Below are 22,892 nucleotides of genomic sequence, written 5' to 3' on the forward strand. Positions count from 1 at the left end.
TAGTTATACTTCAAAGCTTTCTTTTTCAAAACAGAATTACCTAGCAATAGACAAATATTTACCTATCAGCGATTTCCACATTCAGAGAGGGTACACTGGTAGTTTGCTTTTTAAAGACTTAACTGATTTCTCTACATAGTTTTTATTAGTAGCAATCTTGTTCAGAAGTCCAAGAGTTCATCCCAATTCAGATGCCGCCTATTTTCCTGAAGCCTTGAAAAATGTTAGCACTAGAAAGGACCTTGAAGGCTATCTACTCCAATACTAGCATTTCTTCTACAGAATACTGAAAGCTGAAAATACTAAGCAAAGTGTATCATTTTCACCCAGAAGTTAAAAATAGGAAGTTAACCACACAGAAGCAGAGCCCAGAGCTCCTGACCCCCAACCCCCCACTGTTTGATTATACCCATTGAGTGTACTACTTCAATTCTTTCTTTTGGGGGTGTTTTGTTATTGTTGTTGTTGTTGTTTTAGTGTACTACTTTAACTTGGACAAAAATTGTATTAAAACACTATGCATTCATGACATTTAAGTTTCTAAAAAGTGAACCTTGCTAAATTAGGCATACAATCCAAAAGACACACCCCTTTCCCAAAATAGAAACAATGTACTTTCATCTGACTTTACCATTCCCTACCTCACCCCAATTTCAATCTCTTAACACAAGCTCAACTACCCTAGTCTCCTCTTCACTGTTGATTTTATTCTTTAAATGCTCCAGGTGTTTTATATAAACTGCTACCTTCAAACGCTTAGAAAATAAATCTGCCCCTAAATTTCCATCAGGTGAATGAAGGAGCCCTCTTGGATTAACCCATCCAAGAAGATTTAGTACTTAAGCAAAGATTCACAGTTGCATTTTGATGTCTACAAAATGACTATGCTGAAGATTACAAAGAAAACCAGGTGTTTAGAACAGGCGGCCTACTAGAGTATTAAACTCATAACAATTAAATGCAGTTAGTTTCAAAGCCTTTGATGCACAGATCTCTAAAAGATTTTTCAGGACATATTGGTCTTAGCAGTATGAGTCACTCTCCATTTCCAAAAGCTGGTGAATACGGACATGGAATCAAAAATTTTCAAAAGGCCGGTGGCGCGGGGGGGGGGGGGAGGTGGCAGTGTCCAACGCAGTGTTCTACCCCTTGTATTTATATACTTCGTAAAGATATTAATATACTAAATATAGTCTACTGTGGAGGCATGACATTAGAGACATGGGCTTTTTTATTTCACATGTTACCCGAGCTACTTGCTCCTTTTACTTTCTAACTTTTCCACTTAAAAACATATATTCAAGTTTAATCTCCTCCTTTGCCCTTCCCAACACCAGACACCCGTGCTTTGAAAACAAACTAAGACCCCTGTCTAACAGCCACCATTCCAGCATGTTAAAAGCGGGCTTTCCCGGAGTGTCCCAGGCCCGGACGGTCTGGCAAAGTAAAAGGGGGTGTGTCCGCAGTACCTTCGCCCTCTTTTCCGCAGCCCACTAAGGCTCTCAGAGGCCCACTTTCTCGCAGCGGCTTCGGGAGCTGTTTCCAGGGCGCCCGGATCTCAAGCAACCCACCCACCTACCTTTCTGGGGGCTGGAGTTGCTTTTCACCTCAAGGGGATGACAGCAGCGGTGGAGAGAGCACAAGTGAACCCCCAAGCCTCTCTCTACGGAGCCACACAGTAGCCCCTTTTCCCAAAATAAGGCAGCCTCGGCCCCCCTGCCTGGAGGTCTCTGCGCTCACCCGGACCCGTCCCCTCGCCCATCCCATCCAAGCCCCACACGCGCGCGCGAAGGGAGTTCACAGGCGAAGCCAGAGGGAGTAAAGGACAGCGAGAGGCACGCGGGGCGCCAGGGGTGCCCTGGGAAGAAAAGTCGTCCCAAGTTGTTCCCCACCCCCCCCCCCGAAGGGACGCAGCCACCCACCAAAGCCCCGGCCCAGCCAGGGAGCGACTTGGGGCTGGTAAGAGTCAAAACGGCGGGGGCCGCGGCGACCCACCAGCTGCTTCAGGTCCTCTTCCGAGAGCTCCGCGTAGCGGTACCGCTGCTGCTCGAACTCGTACCGGGTGGTTTTGGCCACCACCACCACCCGCGAGGGGCGGAAGCCGCCTTCCGGACGGCTGCCACAGCCCGCCAGCTCGCGCGGCTGCCCGTGCCCTAGGTGCCTCCGGTCGCCGTCACCGCCAAGCCGGGGCCGCGCGGCAGGGCCTCCCGCGCCTGACCCACGCAGCGCCGCCCGGCCGCCCGCCACGCGACAACAGCTGCCCAGCAGGAAGCCCCGGTAGCAAGTCATCGTCTGCCCGGCCGCGGCTGCAGGCTCGGGCTCCTGCCTGCGCACCCCGCCTCCAGGAGTGCGCGCAGACCGCACCGTCCCGGCCTTTAACTTAGCGCCGGACTGGCAGAGGTTAAGCGCGGGGACGTGCGTGGCCCGCGCCGCGAGGGGGACGTGCCCAGACGTTGCCGCGGGCGGGGAAAGCGGCGCGACTGGGAGGAGGGTGAGTCCGCGCCGGGGACAGGTGGGCGGGGAAGAGCGGGAGGCCCAAGGATGGTGGGTTTTGTTTGTTTATCCGTTTCCATTGACGCCTGCGCAGTCACCTCTTCTCCCGCGGCCTTCCCTCCCGCCACGCCCCCTTTCCTACCGTCGCTCTTCGCCCACCCCAGGCTTACTCTGTCAGCCAATCAGAGCCCGCTGCGGTGTCAGCGCCCGAGGGGCTGCGAAGATTGGTCGGGGCCGGGAAAAGGGGGGGAATTCTATTTGGCGTTCGAGCTGTCTCCAGAAATCCAGCTGGAACCGGTCTGAGGCGGCAAGGGGGCTGCTGGCGGGGTTTTAAGCGCCTGGCGGGAAAGCAGGCTCGGTTTTGTTGTGGTTCTTTCCTTATGCTGATCCCAGTAGACCCTACGCCCTCGGTGCATTGTAACCATTGCTTGTTGGATAGCTGAAGTATCCAACCCAGGGCCAGCTGACAATTTGCGGCGGGCTGTAGTGTAAAAGGAAGATGCCGAGCCTTTAGTTCAGAAGGCATAACGGCTGTCAAGAGGACTTAAGAGCATTAAGCCGGGCTTGGAGTCCTAAGCGTGGGGCCCTCTGCCTGCCCTGCTGGCCACCAGAGCCATCAGCCAGGGGAGAGAAAGGTCGCACCCTCAGAGGAACTTGGAGGTAGAGGTAGAGGCATCAGGCCGTCTGGAGCATGTCTAGATGAGGAGAGAGGGTTGAAAAACTAGATGGGACAAGAATGAAGGGTTAACAGTAAGTTGGACTTTATCCTGTAGGCTTTGAAAGCTTCTAACTGAAAAAGAGTTGAAAGCAATGTTTGTTGACTATTGATCTGGCTTTGGAATGTTGAATAGACAGGGATGCCAGGGGAGGGCAGGAGGCTGTTGGAATAGTTACAGGGGGAAAGATAAAGACCCAGGTTAATGGGAGTAATGGGAGGGCTGTGGATACAGCTCAGCTGGTAGAGTGCTTGCCTCACATGCATTAAGGCCCTGGGTTCAATCCCTAGCACTAAAAAAAAAAAAAAAAAAAAAAAAAAAAAAGGAGTAGAAGGGAAAGGACATATTCTAAGGAAAGAATCCATATTCTAAGGAAAGAATCAAGTGTTAGGGGCATCCTAGTGTTCCATACCTTCTGCTCAGTAGATCTTCTTGCTTTGACACTTTCTTTCTACACTTTGTAGCCCTCAGACTACCCAGTAAATACCTTTTGACTTTGGGCAGGTTATACTTCCTGGGCCTCAAATTCCTCCACTGTAAACTGAGATTAAAGTGGTGATTATAAGGTTCTACCAAGCTCACATTGACTCAGTGAATCTTGTATTTCTGAGCTAGCCACCAGCACTGGCACGCATTAACTGGTTCATTGTATTTTTCCTGTGCCTCCTGTGTGTCAGGTAGCATATTAGGCTGGGAACGTAAATAATTTAGTCTGATAGGTGTTTACTTCTAAAATTTTTGTCACTGACTCCTTCCCATTAGGACTTTAACAACCTTAAAATAACTTATTAACTTCTGTGGCAGGTAACTTACCTGTAACTTGGATATCCTCAGGATCCTTCCTATTCTAACACATCATAATTCATTAGCTATTAGGAAGAGAGAAATCACAGATGACACTGAATTTTGAAGCCCGGGTGAATGTTAGTTAATCCATTTGACAAAAAAATGAAGTAGGAGAACCTGTTTAAGATCAAAGTTATGAGTTTTGTTGGGCATACGTGAATTTCAGAACTCTTTCTTTTCCACTTCACAAATAAAGACATTTTTGATCCTCTTCCATTTGACGCTACAAGTGTAATATACATTGACATCTTCTCAGGATGTCCCTTTGTCCGTTATTATGTTGGGTCCCTTCTCCTTGAAAACTCTTTCCTTAAGTTATCCTCTCCCATGTATCTTGAGTTCTCCCTCCTTACTGGATTTTCCCCTTCAGTACTTAAACATGCTCATGTCTATTACAACATTAAAATTTTAAAGAAAGAAGCTTATAAGCCCTAGTTTTTACTTATTTCCTATGTTCCTGTTGCTGCAGCAAAGATTTTTGGAAGAGTATCTCCTCATCAGTCATTGCCACATCCCTGCCTATTTTTCAGCCCTCAACTGGTTATGATCAAGAGTCCCACTACTTCACTAATTACTGCCATTTCAAAGGTTACCAAATGATGTGACTGAACTCAAGACATTTTCCAGTCCTTAAATTACTTGATCTTTTTGCAGAATTTGAAATGGTTATCAGTTTTTCTCTGGTCTTTTATTATGTCTCCCTGTATATCAGTCCCTAATGGTATTTCTTCCATCTCTTTTCCCTTTTTGAATTTTTCCTAAACCCATCTCCACAGTCTATCTTCTGTCCTTGTTTCTTTTCTCCCTCTTTCTCACATTCCCTTGCTAGCCCCCTCCACTCCTGAGTGAACTCCAGTGTTGTGCAATGAAAAGAGCTCAGGCCTTGAAAGACTTTGGTTCAAATCCCAGCTTTAACATTTATTAGCTTTGTGAACTTTGAACTGGTTGTTTAACTTTTCTGGGCTTACTTCTTCATTTATGAAACATAATAGCTACCTCAGAAAGTTGTAGATACATGCACAAATACCTAGCCCTGTGTCCATTAAAAAGTAAACATTGGCAAATATTTACCCCTTTTCCCTTTCCTGACTTCATCTACTCCAACAACTTTAGCCAGTATTTTCTCTTGGGCTTCAAATCCTCTTTCTTAGCTTCCTATCAGATAATATCTCTTTTGAGTTTTATATATACAACACCTACCAGTAGAAATCTCTTGGTAAGTGCTAAAGAATCCTTCCCCTTGAGTATCCTAAAATCTATGTAATAAGAGAGTTACCCACATAGTGCTTTAGGAATTTGGAGGAATACGTCTTAATTCAGCCTAAGAAGAATTAGAGAAAGCATTCTGGAAATACCAGGAGCTAAGTTCTAAAGAATGAGTGAAGCATTGGTATCAAGAGTGAGAAAGGAATTTTGCAAAAAGAAATAATATAAGCAGAAGCATACAAGTAATGAAATAGCATTTCTTAATTCCTAGAGAATTTAGAGAGGGATAAGCAACACTGGGATTCAAGCTAAAGATGGAGTAAAGACCTGGAAAGTGTTATATTCATACATAGGAATTTGGCTTTTATCGTGTATATGTTAGGAAACAACAAAAAGAGAAAATGACAATTTTTAGCTTTGCAAAAATTATGAAGAGTAATTTCTTAGGAGGAACACAGCAGTGAATAAATACCTGGAAAGATATTTAATGGAAAATACAAATTAAGGTCACAAGGAAATAGTGTTTTATATCCACTTGATTGGTAGAAATTAAGAAATCTTAGTAATACTCTGGTTGTTAGAAAACTATATCATCAAATCCATAGAAGCTAAACATTCACCAGTCATTTCAATAATTCCTCCAATGCCAAAGTTAGTGAATATCATAGAAATTTTAAATATATTCATGTTAACTCCAACTCTGAAGTCAAAAATTAACTAATACTATAATTATAATCTGACTATTGGGGTTGGGGGGAGATTTCTGACATTCATTCATGGATCTAATATCAGTTTCACATACGCTCAAATAACTAAAAAAAATTACTGGGTACAGTGGCAAATGCCTATAATCCCAGTCACTCAGGACTCTGAGGCAGGAGGAGGGCAAGTTCAAAGCCAGCCTTAGTAACTTAGCAAGCGCCTAAACAACTTAATATCTCAAAATAAAAAATAAAAAGGGCTGCCAGTATAGCTCAGTGGTTGAGTGCCCCTGAGTTCAATCCCTGATACAGAAAACCACTGTAATATTATTGAGTTTCAAATTTGAACCCATCTATGATGAAGCTGGTGAGTTTTTCTAGTGAATGAGAGTTTCAAACTTGAACTTCATCAATGGTAAGGTTGGTATATTTTTCTGGTAAATGAGCCTAGCCAGCCAAGTGATAACCACATTTTAAGCAAGTTTAATTGTTCTCAAAGTTTTTTGGGGGGAAAATATTATATATCATTGTGATATTCATAATTTAAAGATTTACAGAGATCATAAGATGTATCTTTCCCAATTCCTAGAAACTGTCCATCTCATTTCATATATAGCTGACTCTACAAAAGACAGCCTTCAATTTTCATAATCAAGGAAGACTAGTAGAGGAAAGGGACCAGGGAAAGGGAGGAGGAGAGAGAGGGGGAAATACTGGGGAATGTATTGAACCAAATTATATTGTGATATCATGTGCATGTACAAATATGTAACAACAGATCCCACTACTATGTATAATTATAATGCACCAATAAAAATATGGAGAAAGGATGAAGATATATACCTCTCTTTTATGACATTTGCATTCTTTGAGACTTTTATAGGATGTTTTCCCCTGGGGACTAAGTATTCTTGCTTCCATAGTAACAAATGTAAAATAATAATTGTTTCAAGAAAAAACATTTTAACAGCCCATAATTAAGCTTCAAGATTGGGGTAAAATCCTATTGAAAGATAAGATTTAAATTATCTTAATATAAGATTTATACATAGATAACTAATATATTTTATTCTAGTTAAGTAAATTTTAATATAAACAACCTCTGTGAAAATCGAAAATGTAGGCTTTGAAGTCACATAGCTAAGTAACTTATGAAAGTGAATACCATTGTAAAATTGATCTCTTCGCATTAAAGAGGGTCAAAGAACATAGAAAGCCAAAAGAAGATGGCTAGATGCAACATAAGACAAGGGAAAGCTATAAATTTTTTATTTCTGTCATTGAAATGGGTTGAGAAGATCATGAGCTAAACATCATTCCTGCTGTCCCTCTATATTCATTGTCCAGACACCTTCACATCTTCTCTCTATGCCTTCCTGATATTCTAATCCTAGTTTGGTTCTCTTGCACTGGTATTTCTACATAGAGCACAAATTAGATGGTCTTTTTTTTCCCTTTGATATATGCAGAGAAATCCAAAGAAAATGATAGAATTCATTAAACTTATATTGAAATGTTTGGGGTATTTATAAAATATTGCTTCATATCCACATTAGCATAGGGACAAAAATGATCACATCAGGAAGATGAAGAAGATTTCTGTTCTGTACTTCACTTTAACAGTTATACTGTAATCACAATATCCCCACATAGCTAAGATCTTATGAGAAAAGAGAACCAATACTTCAATATCTTCTTCAAATGTCTCCCTGTTTATGTTGTGTTTCTAGTGAGACTCCACTGAGTGTATGCTACATCAGAATCACTCTTCTGGAGTGGGGAGGGGAGGCAGGGTAGAGGTCTAGAGAAAGTCTAAATACCTGTTTTTAATTATTTATATCCTTCTCTTCAAAGATTTATTTTCTTCTCTCTACCTTTCCTTTCTTCCTTTCCACATTAACTTTCATTTTCTGAGCCACTGTTTTTAAGTAAAGGATTTTATGCACTAAGAATGGAAGAATGAACTGACCTCTCTGAGTAGCTATACTAAGTTATAGTTACTTAGTCCTGGGTAAAGAGCAAAACTTTAAATAATTAACATATTCACCAAATCATAGTCTTTAAAGTAGTTAATTCCACTTTCATATGCTAACCTTTCAGGCATTAGCTAAGGTTAAATTTAATATTGATTAGATAGATTATATATATAGAGAGAGATTGCTTTTATTACTATAAAAGGTAATAAAGTAATGCAACTTTCCTTCTCACATGAATATTTCTAAATGAACATTGGTCTTCAATGTAGAACTTTGTGAAGTTATAACCTTATTCCAGTTATATTGTCATCATTCAAAACATTTTCAGAAATCATTTTGTAATTGTGAATCTTTGTCCTCTAATAGGGGAATTGTTTAGGGATCCTCATCAAAAGTAATTTTAAAGCCCTAGGGTAATCAAACTGTACTGAAAATGAAATATGGCTTAAGTACTAATTTTCTTGTATGGTGCATAAACTATCTCTGAAACAAATCCCAAAGAAAAGCACCAAAATTCTGTTGCACAATTGTTTGAATTTCTGTAGTCTACCATAATAATGGAATTTAGGAGAAAGACTCATTTGACTACATGTGGTACATTCATTTTAAAAATGTCTTAATACGCCACACCGACTGGAATATTAATGACAATTTAATTACATAAATAAAGCAAAGAACAAGTTAAAATTTTTTGGCTTTTTGTATACTTGCTTTTTTGATATATAGATAACTTATTATAGTTTGTTCATTCATTCAACAACTATCATGTGCTGACCAAGAGTCAAGCATATACAAGATGCAATGGATACAAGTTCGAGAACAGAAACTTTCTGCAAAGGAATTCATGCTTGAATGTAGAAGCTTATATTGTTAGGGAATCCAAATGCCAAGTGAAAATATACATTTCCCAGAAGATAAACATGATTTAATGAAATGTTTTGCAATTATAATATTTTTTAAAGAAATGAGACTGGAAATTTAGTAAAATATTTGTTTTATGGCCAGACAATGTATGTCTGAAAAAATAAATATTTTAGTTAGTTATTTATCGAATCTAACAATTTACAACTTTAAGTATGATATCCATCAATGTGATGAGTAGTCCAAAGTAGCTATCCAATCCTAGTCTAAATTAACTTTCTCAAAGACAATAAATTTTGAACTTCTGAAGTCCATTTATTTCTTAAGTTCTGTCATTTTCTCCACAATAATCAAAATATAAAATGTAAAACATAAGAGACATTTGTAATTGCAGTAAATTATATTTCTTAAACTTTTCTGTAAAAACTCTTCAAGGAATGAATAGGATCTTCTTATTTAAGATGGTTTGGTATTTTCAGGAGGATGACCAATTGTTTTATAGATGTTGTCATATTTATGGTAGGTAGTACTCATGAACAGGCAACCGACTGTCTGTTGGTCCACCTAGAAGGATCTGTGATATAAATTTGAAATATTTTATTATACAATGTTATATTTAGACCAGATTTATTATTGAATGCAACTAAACATGAATATGCTCACTGATAAGGAAATTTTAAAAATACAGATCTGTTTTGTGAGTAACATTTAGAAATGTTGCTAATAATTTCAAATATGATATTTTCAGATCATTAAAAATATTCCTTAATTCATGGCAACAAAGTCCAAAAAATTAGGCTTTCTATAACTTCCATAACATTTTAGCATTTGTTTGCAGTGCCTTCTGGAGAAGACAGTGAAAAAGGGGAAATAATGGCAAAAGAAGGGAAGTTCATCTGATTGACATTTGCTTCACATTATTTCCATTGTTTTGCATTAAGTTAGTTACATGCCACCCTTTCCTGAGATAGAATATAAATATCAAAAATAGGTCTCATTGTTTGACAGAGAATTTTGCCACGAATACCTATTTCAAATTGACATTTTTTTAATAAAAGACCATCCCATTTATTCATGCATATATTTCAGACAATATTAAACCATTTGTTTTATAGATTTGTTAAAAGTAGCAAAAATTTGTATCACTTAGTTCTCTGGCTCATTGAGTCAAAAAGACTATCATCCTGATTGCATGTTTTATGTATTTTTCTTTGTATTTATGTTTAAAGTTAGGAAAAAAAAGTTTTTTTTATCCAGTTCTACATGCATTCTTTGAGAAAGTATTGTTATATATTATTAGACAACTTTAAGATTTAAAAATTATTAAAAGTCTTAAAATGCTTATTACTACAATATCTTTGTAATTATATTACTCATTCCCCCATAAAAGAGAATTCAGGGCTAAGTGAAACTATGACTGAAAATTCTTGGATAACTTATTAGAATGAAATATTATACGTTATATATGCATATAACAAAGTCAAGCTTACTGTTCTTTGGCAATGTGTCTTCTAAAATTGATGAATTTTACTTTTAAATACACACATAAAGACAAGCACTGAAACAAAACCTAAAAATCTATTTACTGCTGCCTGCACTTTGACCTTAGTTTATTGGTGGATCCTGGCACAATAGAAGAAATAGAAGGGGTTTTTTTACCCTAGGCAAAGGAAGACTTGAAGATTGATTATGTGCAACCTAGTTATCTTTACAAGTAGCCAAATTTCAAAAGGAAAATAAACAGGATTTTCAGGGTTTGAAGCCAGATTTACCTCATGGCCCTGTTATGTGTATTTATAATTTCCCCTATGATAGTTGATAAGAGAATGAGAACAAATGAAGAGAAATATGAATAAGTGGTTAGTTTCCAGGTAGCAACATAAATACTTAAAAATTGAAAATATTGTGGTTGCTGCTGCTTCTGCTTCTTCTCCTTCTCCTTTTTCTTTTGTTTTTGTTTTCTGGTACTGGGGATTGAACCCAGAGGTGCTTTACAACTGAGCTACATTCCCAGCCCTTTTTTATTTTTTATTTTGAAACAAGGTCTCTATAAATTGGTTACAACCTTGCTAAGTTGCTGAGGCTGGCCGTGAACTTGCAATACTACTGCTTCAACCTCCTGAGCCTCTGGGATTACAGGCATGGGCCACCATACCCAATGAAAATATAGTTTGGGTACAATGTGTAAGCAAGTGACATGCATGAGTCACAGTGAGGCTGGCTTGGTAAAATCCTAATGAAGACGACATACAGAGGACAGGAATTTTCCAACCCGTTCCTAGAATCCAAATAGCCAGGGCTCTAACGAAAACCCACTTTAACAGATCAGTTTGTTTTTCTTTTTTAAGTCTATTTACTATCTAGGGATTGTGCTTCATATTTCCTTTTCAAACTCTTTCTTTTAAATCTCTTTTTTAATCAAAATGTAAGTTATTTACCTGATCCACTTTTAGTAACTTGGGTGAAATCATCCTCATCCTCATCACAGCTTTCACAGCTTAATTGTTGAAGGACTGTTTCTGACTGACTTTCAAATTGATTGACATCTTTCTGAAGCTTATCAAAGCTTCGAAGTGCAACAAGACGATGATGTATGGCTGCATACAGAAATCCTGTATCTTTGACACTAGCCTGCATTAGGAACATTAAGTTAATAATACAAATCACATACTAATGTTAGCTACATTTGATAGATTTTTAATTTTCCCTACTAATAAGGAGGAAATTGTATGGCATAAATAGAGAATGTAAATAAATGCAAACAATCCTACAAATTAAGGAATAAAAAGCCAATTAATTTTGAACCAAATTGCATCCTAAAGTGAATAATTTAATAATAGGTTCCAATTTGTACATTTTTTTCTTTTTTTATGTAACTTTTTTATTTATATATGACAGCAGAATGCATTATAATTCTTGTTACACATATAGAGCACAATTTTTCATATCTCTGGTTGTATACATAGTATATTCACACCAATTCATGTCTTCATACCTGTACTTTGGATAATAATGATCATCACATTCCACCATCATTAATTATCCCATGCCCACCCCCTTCTTCTCCAACCCTTCTGCCCTATCTAGAGTTTGTCTATTCCTCCCATGCTCCCTCTCTCTATCCCACTATGAATCAGCCTCCTTATATCCAAGAAAACATTTGGCATTTGGTTTTTTGGGATTGGCTAACTTCACTTAACGTTATATTCTCAAACTCCATCCATTTACCTGCAAACGCCATGATCTTATTCTTTTATTGCTGAGTAATATGTCATTGTGTATATATGCCACATTTTTTTATCCATTCATCTACCAATTTATACATTTTAAAATGAGAAAGTAGGGGCCTGGCATATGGCTCAGTTGTAGAGCTCTTGCCTAGCATGCATAAGGCCCCAGGTTCAATTCCCAGCACTGCACAAAAAAAATAGAAAAGTAAATTGAGAAAGTAAAATACTGTCATTTAAGATTTCTGTTTGAATTGAAGTCTGCTAAGGCCATTCTTCTTCCACTGTTTTAAGGGGGAAAAAAAAAGACTTTCATTTTCTTTCCATCACTTTGCTTAGACATTTCTCCACACCACATAGCTTGACGAAAAAGCAAAGTTCATGAAAACAATCTATGATATTTACAGTAAACACATCAGCAGTTCTTGCTTTCCAGTACTTTTCTATGCTTCTTTTAATTTTTTAATCAATATTAAAATAATGGTAACAATAACATTGTACAATATTAACACTATTCTTCTTTATTTAATTTTTACAATAATATCAGAGGGTTCATTGTTTATTCCATTATATTAGCAAAAGCAGGTATTAAAGATATTCAGTATCTACTTATTTCCTTTTCTCCTTACAAATGAGGAAACTGTGGCTCAGAAAGGTAAAAGGACTTGTCTGAGTTACAGCTACTCAGCAGAATGCTGAAACTTGAATCCCAGGTTTTTATCATTCAGGTCACTGGGATTAATGTAATCATTTATGACACATAATAGAATCAAACTGTTACATCTACTAAATAATTTTTGGACAGCATACAACTATTTAATAGTATAAAAACGCTCATTTACATTGATGAGTGAAAAATCACAAATGTGTTTTTCATAATCATTTTTGCTATTAATTTTTCTCAAGCAGTTTTATAAAGTCCTTTATCATTTCCTTTATTTTGCACATGAGTAAGTAAGGGTAAAGAAGTCTAAGTAACTTGCCTGGAAGTCTTACAATATACAGTATGGCACATATGTATATACACATAGTTGGATTTTTTTCAAATTTTGGAATACTTGCATTTACATAATAAAAGACATCTTTGGAATGGAATCCAAGTCTAAACATGAAATTTATGTTTCACCTACACCTTCACACATAGTAGGAGGCAGTTTTATTACAATATTTTTAATGTGCCTATGTTTTGATTGGGACCCATCACATGAGATCAGGTATGGAATTTTCTATATATGGCAATCTATGTGGCTCAATGTTTGGGGTATTAGGAACATTTGGATTTCAAATTTTCAAATCAGGTATGCTCAATCAATGTAAATATAAACCAAAGTGTTACTAATAATCATCATCTCTGAAAACAAAAAATAAATTAAAAATAATAATCCTCATCTCTGAGGTTGGAATTTTGAGTGATTTTTATTATATGTGGTTTGCTTATCTCTAATAAACATCCTACAATTTAAAAAGTCAGCATGGGTTAGGTATTGAGCAGCAGAGTCTTATCAGTCTCAGTTTGGGGCACACTACTTTTCTCATTCAAAACAAGGGAGTCTGGCCTGGCAGAGTATAAAATAGTATCTTCCTGAATGGCAAACAGGGTTCGAACATCATCTCATTCTAACATTTTAATACACAACATTACTTGCACCTGACAATACTCTTATTTATAGTTAAATTCAAAACCTTTGGGGTTTTTTGGCTTTGTTTTTAATCACTGGGCACAAACTTTTTGCTCCATTATTTTATGGAAGCCCATTTACTTGTGTTATTTCCATCTGCCTAAATCCTTTGAGTATTCAGTATTCCCCAGTATTCTGGGTCTCAGCCCACCAGGGAAACCCAGCTTTTTTTCCCAAGAGGAGAGGGGCTTTCTTCTTGGCAGCTTTCTTGTGTCTGGATCTTGTATTTGAGGTCAAGCATTCTTCCTGCCAGGAACAGCTAAACTGTGCTCCGATCCTGTTACCTTGGAGATTGACTCATGTTCAGAATTGGAATTTGCTGTTGGATTGGTTATTATAACTTGCTAACCCTGTATTTTTCCATTTCTCACTGGCTCCTTTCCAGTGATCCCAAAGCCTTCGTTATCTCAGCTTCCAGTATTAACATTAGGCTTCAGATTCTGCCAACCTCTTCCTGGGAGCCATTGCTGACAATATAATCACTTTGGTAACTTATTAAGATACTTGGCACAATTTCAATAGTGGAAGGAAAGGTAGATTAGATGGCATATATGATACAAATGTCTTTTTAAAAAAATATTTATTTTTTAGTTTTAGGTGGACACAATATCTTTATTTTACATTTATGTGGTGCTGAGGTTCAAACCCGGTGCCTCTTGCATGCTAGGCAAGCGCTCTATCACTGAGCCACAACCCCAACCCCAATACAAATGTCTTTGACAGGTACTAAATGATTACTATAGACTTTGATGTTAATTTCTGAGCTCCACATAAAATTATATTAAACTACAAATAACTAACAAATGGCTGATTTCTTTGCCAATAGTACAGATTGTTATACCAGTGAAAAGCAAAAGAGGAACTGCAGAGATCTACTAATGTATTAGTAGGATAATCTTCCATCACTGAAATTTGTCACTTACCTGAATTAAAAATACTTTGATGCTATTGTCTTCTAAATTAGTAGCCGTTATTCGCAAATTTTTCCGATTTGCTCTTTGAACTTTCATCTGAGCCCAGAGTTTGCTGTTGAGGATTAGCCTCAGACTGCCTTGATTGCGCATAACTATAATAGGAAGTTGAATATATCAGATTACAGTTCTTGATTCCTTGGCCTTCCAGGAAACTCACCATTTTTTAAATATTGTAGTTTTTTGTCAGACAGTATTTTCACTAATAAGTTATAATTTGACTAGATTATAACTTGGTTTTCAAACCATATTTGAGCTTTATTATGGTGAAGAGCTTTTTTTTAGCTTAAATGCTATAACTATATTTTAAAATGGTTAAAATTTTAAAGAATATTTGTCCAAGAATTGTTTATAATGGAGAAAACTGAAACAAAAACTTTAAGCATACAAAAAGTGGAATTGGGAAAATTACAGTGCAGCATTTCAAGAGCATATTTTGAATCCATTAAGAATACTGCAGAAATATATAGTGATATGGAAAGATAATCATGGAGACCATTGAAAAAATGTCAGGTTCCAAGGCAGCATGAATCACAAATTTCACAAACTGTGTATACGTATATGTATCCAAAGAACAAGGTCCACAAGAATGGACTGTTCAGAGGTTCTCTCAGGAAGATAGGCCTTTAAGTGATTTCTTTTTCTTTTCGTGGATCCACATTTTTTGTTTTGTACAGTGAACATATATTACCTGCACAATAAAAAGAAAAATTGTTTGGGGGGTTTTGTTTCTTTCTTTGTTTTTTTTTTTTTGTTGTTGTTTGTTTGTTTGTTTTTGTTTTGTTTTTTGGTGGGCAATTGAATTAAACCAGAGTAGAGAACAACTAATACTGCCTTGGGAATATTATTTGATTGAGTTACTTAGAAACCTGCTTGTCAGGACAGGCACAATGGCACACACCTGTAACTCCAGTGGCTCAGGAGGCTGAGGCAGGAGGATCACAAATTCAAAGCCAGCCTCAGCAAAAGTGAGGTACTAAGCAACTCAGTGAGACCCTTTCTCTAAATCAAATACAAAATAGGATTGGGGGTGTGCCTCAGTGGTCAAGTGTCCTTGAGTTCAATCCCTGTACCCCCCCCCCAAAAAAAAGAAAAAAAGAAACCTACTTGCCAGTCACTGAAAACACTGTTCCTATTCTTTTAATCTGAATTCTATTCCTTATCCATTTCTTGAACCCAATATTTGAAACTCAACAAATATACATGTCCCTGAACCTATCTCCTGTCAGTATTCTCCTGAAAAGCTTTGGCCTCTCAAAACTGACTGGCAAGCCTACTCACTATGCCTGGCTCTCTTCCTGTGCTCACTTTTAGTTTTGGCCTTTAAACAAAGCTCAGTGTGTCTTTTGGATGCCAAATATTATGAGTTGGATCTGGAATGTCCCCCAAAGGCTCATCGGTTGAGGGCTTGGTCCCCAGTGCAACAGTGTTCAGAGGTGGGGCTCTTGGGAAGTGACTGGATCACAAGTGCTCTGGCCTCGTCGGTGGATTAATCTATTGATGGAGTAATAATTTAATGTCATTACTGGTAGATGATAGAAACCCTAGAAGGTGAGACCTAGTTGGAGGAAGTAAATCACTGAGGGCATGGGTATTTCTTATATCTGACCCCTTCCACTCTCTCTTCCTCCACCATGCCTCTCTGCCATGATGATGCTATGTCTCACCTCAGGCCCAAAGCAATGAAGTTGGTTGACCATGGACTAAAACCATGAGCCAAAATAAATCTTTCTTCCTTTAAGTTGTTTATTTCAGGTGTTTTGTCAGAACAATGAAAAGCTGACTAACACACCAAATCTCTTGGATCTTTCAGTTTGATGTTAGCTTCTGATCATTGCTCTGTTTGCAGGAGTCAATAACCACACACCTGTTTCCTTAGAAACTGACCCTCCAGCCCATGCCATGTTTGGGATTCCAAGAACAGATTATGGAACAGGTATTTTCTTTTTGAATAACTTTTCACTTCACAAACTTATTTGCATCATATTCCTTCTAATAATAATATGACTATTTAGGTGTGTCCGGGGCTCTGACATAGGTGCTTTATATGGAGTTGTCTTGCTGTATTCTCACAATATCCCAAAAAGTCATGAAATATAGTTATCCCCATTTTAAATTGATTCAGCTAGGGCAAAGAGGTTAAGTTAACTTGCCCAAGGTCACCAGCTAGTCGGTGGTGGAGCCAGAGCTGGAACCCATGCAGTCTGACAGGAAGTCTGATTTATTGGTGTGTTTTATAACACATCTCTAGGAAGTCATGTGTACTTATGTCAGAAATTTTACCCTGAGAAATCATGGCTTGCTTTACAAAGTGATTCCTTACTTAGTCTTGACTGTAATGTTCCACAGTCACTGCTTGCTGTGTCATTCAGTCTCAAAGTTCCTCTGCCCCTTTCAATCCAGGATTGAGTTGTTTTGTTGAATATAAAAAGCTTGCAGTTGATCTAAATGACAATTTTTAAAAAATCAAATATATAAATTTTTTCAAAGTAAGTTATTTCCTATGCTTATAACACTTTCATATCTATTTGATCTTTTACCATAATAACCTTTGTTGATTACTTATATACCACCTTTTGAAATTTATCTGACTTTTAAAAACATGTAATTTTTAAATATAACTCCATAACAAAACCCCTTACAAAGTAAAAAAGAACCCCAACCCTTGTTCCCCATCTGATAATTTCCACCCCTGTAACTGGTAACCACTATGACATTTTGTTTATCCTTCCAGAAATATCTGTACATATATATGTGCCAATTCATATATTTGTTCTTCTCTTTTTTTTTCTATAAATTGTAGATTACTACCCATACTTGCTGCTTTTCACTTCACATGTTTCTATATATACTAATTTTTACATTAATCTTAATATTATTTGAGTTACAGAATGACATTTGAAAGGATTCATGGAGCTACTAGCATGCTTAAAAATTTTCAAAGTCAGCATGAGAACTTGGAGAAATATGATGTGATACCATAAAATGCTTACTATAATTTAGTGATTATCAGTGGATCTTAAATACTCCTATGTATAAAAATCAGCTAGACAACCCTATTCAAAATATAGCACGTCAGGGCCTCACCCCTAGCAATTACTTCAATAAGAATGGAGTTAGTCTAATCTGAGGATTATGCTTTGAGATACACTTATTAGAATGAAAATATCTGTAGGTCATGGAGGAAAGGAGAGACCTTGAGAGAAAAGCAGAAGGGGAAAGGCAAAGGGAAATCACTGCCTCCTTGAAAAATGATGAAGTTGTGGTACCCTGAATACCACTCAACACTCAAATATGACACTTTCATACATCTATAAAACTCTTGATTTGTACACAAGTCTAACCTTCCTAAAAGGAAAAAAAAAAGTTTTACCTTAAACTGAAATTGTCTTCTTATGACCATTTAAAAACCTTCAGTGTAGGGGCTGGGGTTGTGGCTCAGGGGTAGAGCACTCGCCTAGTATACGTGAGGCACTGGGTTCAATCCTCAGCACCACATAAAAATAAAACAAAGGTATTGTGTCCACCTACAACTAAAAAATAAATGTTTTTTTTAAAAAAACCTTTCAGTGTAAGTAAGTAGAATTAATCAATCGTATGATAATAGCGCTGATCATAAAAACAGGCATGAAAAGTATAGAGGGAAAGTCTGATGTTATTTTGAGACCGGATCCCTGGCTGTATTCTTTCTAAGGATCTACCCATTTGGGTAACAACCCATTTTTTCTGAAAATTATACATACAGATGTGGGAAGATAACAATATATTGGCTTGAGCTTTGGAAGCTTCTGACATTTATATTTAAACAATGTAGTCTTAATTAAAACTATATTTCTTTCAGCATTTTTTAAAATTGCCCTGCTGAGAGTAACTTTATTCCATATATGTAAGTGCCACCAGAAAGAGCAATACATGATATACAGACCTTTAACACATTATATTCTGCTTCCTCCCCTGTTATTATGTCGATTTTCTCCAGCAAGTATTTTCGAGATGGTTGGGAAGAGAAAGCAGCAGCAGATTCAATTAGGGATGCATTGTTAATAGAGTCTGTTCCTAAGAGAAAACATGAGGGGAAAACCACATAAAGGTCCCATTTCCTCTGTAGTGAAGGTTATTTGTTGCTCCTATTAATGCACATATCTCCTTATATTAAAAATAAAAAATCAAACTGCTTGAGTTTCTCCTTATTGACTCCCCCCTAGCATTAAGTCAAACATTTTCTAAAGCTTACGTGTTTTAATCTTTACCAAAAAAATTAAATATTGGATTATTGGTTTTTTAAAAATATATAGCTATTAAATAAGTGACATAGAAAACAGGAGACAAAGTAATTATATGTTGAATTCTTACTTGAATTTGGAGAGTTGATAGGGAGTTTCAGAATGGATTTGAATGTGTTTTGGTTGGCATTTGAATCATTTTCAAGTTGAGGCTGGGTTCGTTTTTGAGTTCCCTAGGTAGGTAAAAAGATGCATTATTTAATGTTATCCCTACATATTTGCAATTTACAAGTATATTAGCAGGTATCTTCTTACAAAAGATGTTTTTGTTGTTCTATTTCCCACACAATCCCAGCTGCTGTGTTTTGGTTCTAGTATTCCTGTTGGAGGAACCGGGAGCTCTACGCTATTGTTTCAGGCCTTAGTTCTGATCCTCAAAAAAACATAATCTAGTCACCACCAGCCTCCTTCAGACTGGATCTAGCCTCAGGAACAATGGGGAAAGTTCTAGTGGAGCCAAAAAAAGATAGCAACTCCCAGGAAGTGCAACTATCCTCTATATTTCAAGGTAGTTCAGCATTCCCAGAAATTCACTCTTTTTTTTTTTAATATTTCTTTAGTTGCAGTTGGACATGTGTCTTCATTTATTTTTATATGAGGATTGAACCCAGTGCTTCACACATGTGAGGCAAGCGCTCTACCACTGAGCTACAGCCCCAGCCCCAGAAATTTACTCTTATTAGGTACTTAATTAAAAAAATAAAAATAAAAAAGTTGTTCAGAGACTCCACTAGATGTCTTAAAAAACAACTTTATAGAAACAATCAGAACTTTTCCTCTAACAATATTTGGCACAGTCACATTTGAGACTGCATATCTGGGGCTCTGTACATATGATTTAATCAAAGCCTGCATGTAAAAAGAACACCATGCTACTATAACCATGTAAAGCCCCCTGTAGAACAGGAAAAGTTGTAACGATGGTACTTAAGAGCTCACATTCGTATCTTTTCTTTTATGAACTCAAGATTCTTTCATATGATTTAATTGGACATTGAGATAGTTCCTTAAAATTGGTAGAGACTGGCATAACTCTTTTCATTTTTAAGAAAATGGAAACTCTGAGTATGAAAGTTTAATGATTCTCTTTAAAAATCATGTGGTCAGCCAACAAGCCAGGAGTGCATCCTGGCCCCCAAATCACAAAACCACAGGCTTTCGAGACTAATTAGAGGAAACCAACAGGACACATTATCTCTGTAGGTCCCATTATCCTTAGGACACTACTAAATGAAAGAGATATGAAGCTCAGGTCCTTTTATAAGTCAAATTTCAAATTCCCATAAGAATGTGCACAAGTGTTTTCTCAAAACAAACCTCTGTGGTTCCTACCGTTGTTTGTATAGATAGCTGTCTGTCTCCTCTTACCAGATCCTAAGTCCCTCTGGGGGTACATGACTCTTTTGGCTTTACATAACCACTTGGACACTTTTCAAAGCTAGTTGTACATTAGAATCACTTGACACCTTGCCTCACCCACAGAGATGCTGACCTAACTGGTCTGGGGTGAGGCCCAGGTATAAGAAATCCTTTAAAAGCTCACCAGATGGTTCTAATATGCAGCCAAACTTGAGATTTAATGCTTCATATACCTAGGAACTCAATCCATGACTGGTAAATTGAATTGAATGTTTAAGCTGATCCTGTGAAGATTAGAAGGCATCTTAATTGTGTCTGACAGCTCACAGAAGCTGTAACTAATCTAGTGTCAAACTTAGAAATAAATAATATGGAACAAATGTGCCTAAATATATCTCATGGAACTTCACCCTGGAGCTTGGTACATTCTGATTCAGATCCAAAGATGTGGGTCAGCAGCTCTAGGGCTGGTAGAGTTGACCTTCTTGGGAGTAACAGAAGGGTGTTTTTCAACTAAAAAGCTACGATACAACTATTAGACTTGAGGAGTAAACTGAGACAGGACTAGAATAATCAAGGTCTTAAAAATGAAAGATCTATGAAAGTCCTAAAAATCTTGGAATAGACTGGCATTGTGACTTTGCCCTTTTAGTAATCTGAGCCTTTACACAAATTTTAAAGTCTCTGCAACTTCCTTAGGATTTTTGATGCAACCGGTGACCCTAAGACAAGCTCACTTCCCTAGGTCTATTGCAAACTTGCTCCTGGTCTGGATGAAAGCGGGAAAAGGCATGAAGGTGTGAAGGGCCAGATGAAACCACAGGCACAGTTGCTCCACAGTCTCCACTTCGTTGTACAATTCCGTACTGCAGATTATGCTGTCTTAGAAATCAGCTCTGTGGAGAGCCAAGCAGCAGCTGCTGCATGCGGGGGGACGTTCAGTATTAAATAAGGATGAAAGTATTAATAGTCAGGGATTTTCACTTTGTAACATATTCCCCTAGGCAAGAAAAGACTGATATTCCTCATAAACCTATCAAAAATGTTGTAATAATGCTTTTTGATGTAAGAGCTTGAAGAGTAGAGTTGTGATTAACTAATAAGAATATACTGTAAAGTGATTTTTAAATGCATCTTGTTATAAAAATGCTATTAAAAACTATACCATTACCAGTTAAGCTTATCTAGCTATTACAGATAATTCTGAGATTTCCTTGGGCACATTTGGTTTAATACAAGTCAGAGAACTGTTTAATATCTCACATCAGTAATAATGTTATAATTATGCAGTTCCCTTACTCTGTGGGTTCCTGTCTAGCATTCTAACTAGGACATGCTTCCCAAGAGAATCTTTTCAGTCAAAATAAGAAAATGTGCCTTTGAACCCAGGAGATAAAAAGTATGCTCCAATTTAACATTACTTTTAATTAATTTGTCTTCAGAAATTTGAAGTGACATCTCTCTCTATGGTAATAGAAATATATACCAAATTCTTACCAAAACTCTCTCCACCATGTTTTCTCCAAAGACAAACTCTAAACTGCAGCTTTTAAAAGAACATTTTCCATTTGGTTGACATCTAAGAAAAATAAATAAATGTTTTCTCTTTTAAATATATGAATAAGAGCATTTTATACCTTAGCCAGTAAAATACTCCAATGACTTAAAAAATTTATACAAAGCATAAATATTTCCCACTAACTTTTTTTATCTGAAGTTAATGAGAAATTACGGAAACATTGAGGTATATACTTTTATATGTGGTTTTCAAAATATCCACCAGCTGTTACAGCATTGGTGCCCACCCATACAATCTCGTGTTCTCCCTGCGCTAGCTGAGAGATCAGCCAGGAGGGACCTTTTTGCTTTCCCTACCCTGTCTCTGCAATCTCTAATCTGCATTCTCTTCCCCAATGGCCAATGATGATTTTAGCAGAGATCATCAGGGCAAAAGCAAAGCTAATCTATCCTGTTCATTACACTTGAGCATGCATTGTTTTAATTTTTTAACCTCCCAGATTTTTTTTTCTTAAAGTTAAAAGTATTTTGCAGAAGCTGGGCAAGGTGATATACCCCTGTAATCCTAGGGATTTAGGAGGCTGAGGCAGGAGGATCACAAGTTCAAAGCCAGCCTCAGCAACTTGTCTCAAAATAAAAAAATAATAAAGGTCTGGGCATGTGGCTCAGTGGCTAAGTGCCCCGAGTTTAATCCTTAGTGCCCAAAATAAGAAAGTATTTTGCAGATGAGAAACTTGAAGACATGCAGCCCTCTCTTTGTAGGGAGATGTGTTCAGGGTTCTCTATTGCATCCCCGACCTGCACAGCAGACAATTGCTAGGACACCTGGATGGAGCAAGTGAGTCAATGTGTCACAGCTGATTTTAATGTTCTCTCTGATCCTTTGTCACCAGTACTGTTAAAAAACAACAGCTTTCCATTTTGTAGGTTTATATCACTTCCCTTTTTGTCTACACAGCTTATGCCAATAAATAATAGATAATGCCAAAAATAGTTAAAAAGAGGGAAAAGGAATGCCAGAGAAAGAGGAAGACTAATCTAATAACCAGATAATTA

The 22,892-nt window shown here is 37.4% G+C and overlaps 2 protein-coding genes across 4 annotated transcripts in view; both read right to left on the reverse strand.

Moving 5' to 3' along the window:
* The window catches only part of Nadk2 (NAD kinase 2, mitochondrial), a 46,952-nt gene extending 44,491 nt beyond the window's left edge, over positions 1 to 2,461 (reverse strand). Inside the window, exon 1 of one of the 2 annotated variants that reach the window (XM_071612665.1) lies at positions 1,996 to 2,461. In XM_071612665.1, coding sequence (XP_071468766.1) covers positions 1,996 to 2,289 — 294 coding nt within the window. In that variant the 5' untranslated portion in view covers positions 2,290 to 2,461. The remainder of the gene's footprint in view (positions 1 to 1,995) is intronic. The other variant, XM_027936310.2, reaches the window with a different exon arrangement.
* Positions 2,462 to 9,117: 6,656 nt separating this feature from the next.
* Positions 9,118 to 22,892, reverse strand: part of Ranbp3l (RAN binding protein 3 like) — a 180,254-nt gene continuing 166,479 nt past the window's right edge. Inside the window, exons 11-17 of one of the 2 annotated variants that reach the window (XM_027936216.2) lie at positions 21,816 to 21,897; positions 19,030 to 19,132; positions 18,602 to 18,732; positions 17,000 to 17,120; positions 14,629 to 14,771; positions 11,238 to 11,430; positions 9,118 to 9,373 (exon numbers count right to left, since the gene is read on the reverse strand). In XM_027936216.2, coding sequence (XP_027792017.2) covers positions 9,330 to 9,373; positions 11,238 to 11,430; positions 14,629 to 14,771; positions 17,000 to 17,120; positions 18,602 to 18,732; positions 19,030 to 19,132; positions 21,816 to 21,897 — 817 coding nt within the window. In that variant the 3' untranslated portion in view covers positions 9,118 to 9,329. Of the gene's footprint in view, positions 9,374 to 11,237; positions 11,431 to 13,903; positions 13,990 to 14,628; positions 14,772 to 16,999; positions 17,121 to 18,601; positions 18,733 to 19,029; positions 19,133 to 21,815; positions 21,898 to 22,892 lie in introns of those variants that run through there. The other variant, XM_071611889.1, reaches the window with a different exon arrangement.

This window comes from Marmota flaviventris, chromosome 5 (genome assembly GCF_047511675.1).
Source record: "Marmota flaviventris isolate mMarFla1 chromosome 5, mMarFla1.hap1, whole genome shotgun sequence".
NCBI classification, from domain to species: Eukaryota; Metazoa; Chordata; class Mammalia; order Rodentia; family Sciuridae; genus Marmota; species Marmota flaviventris.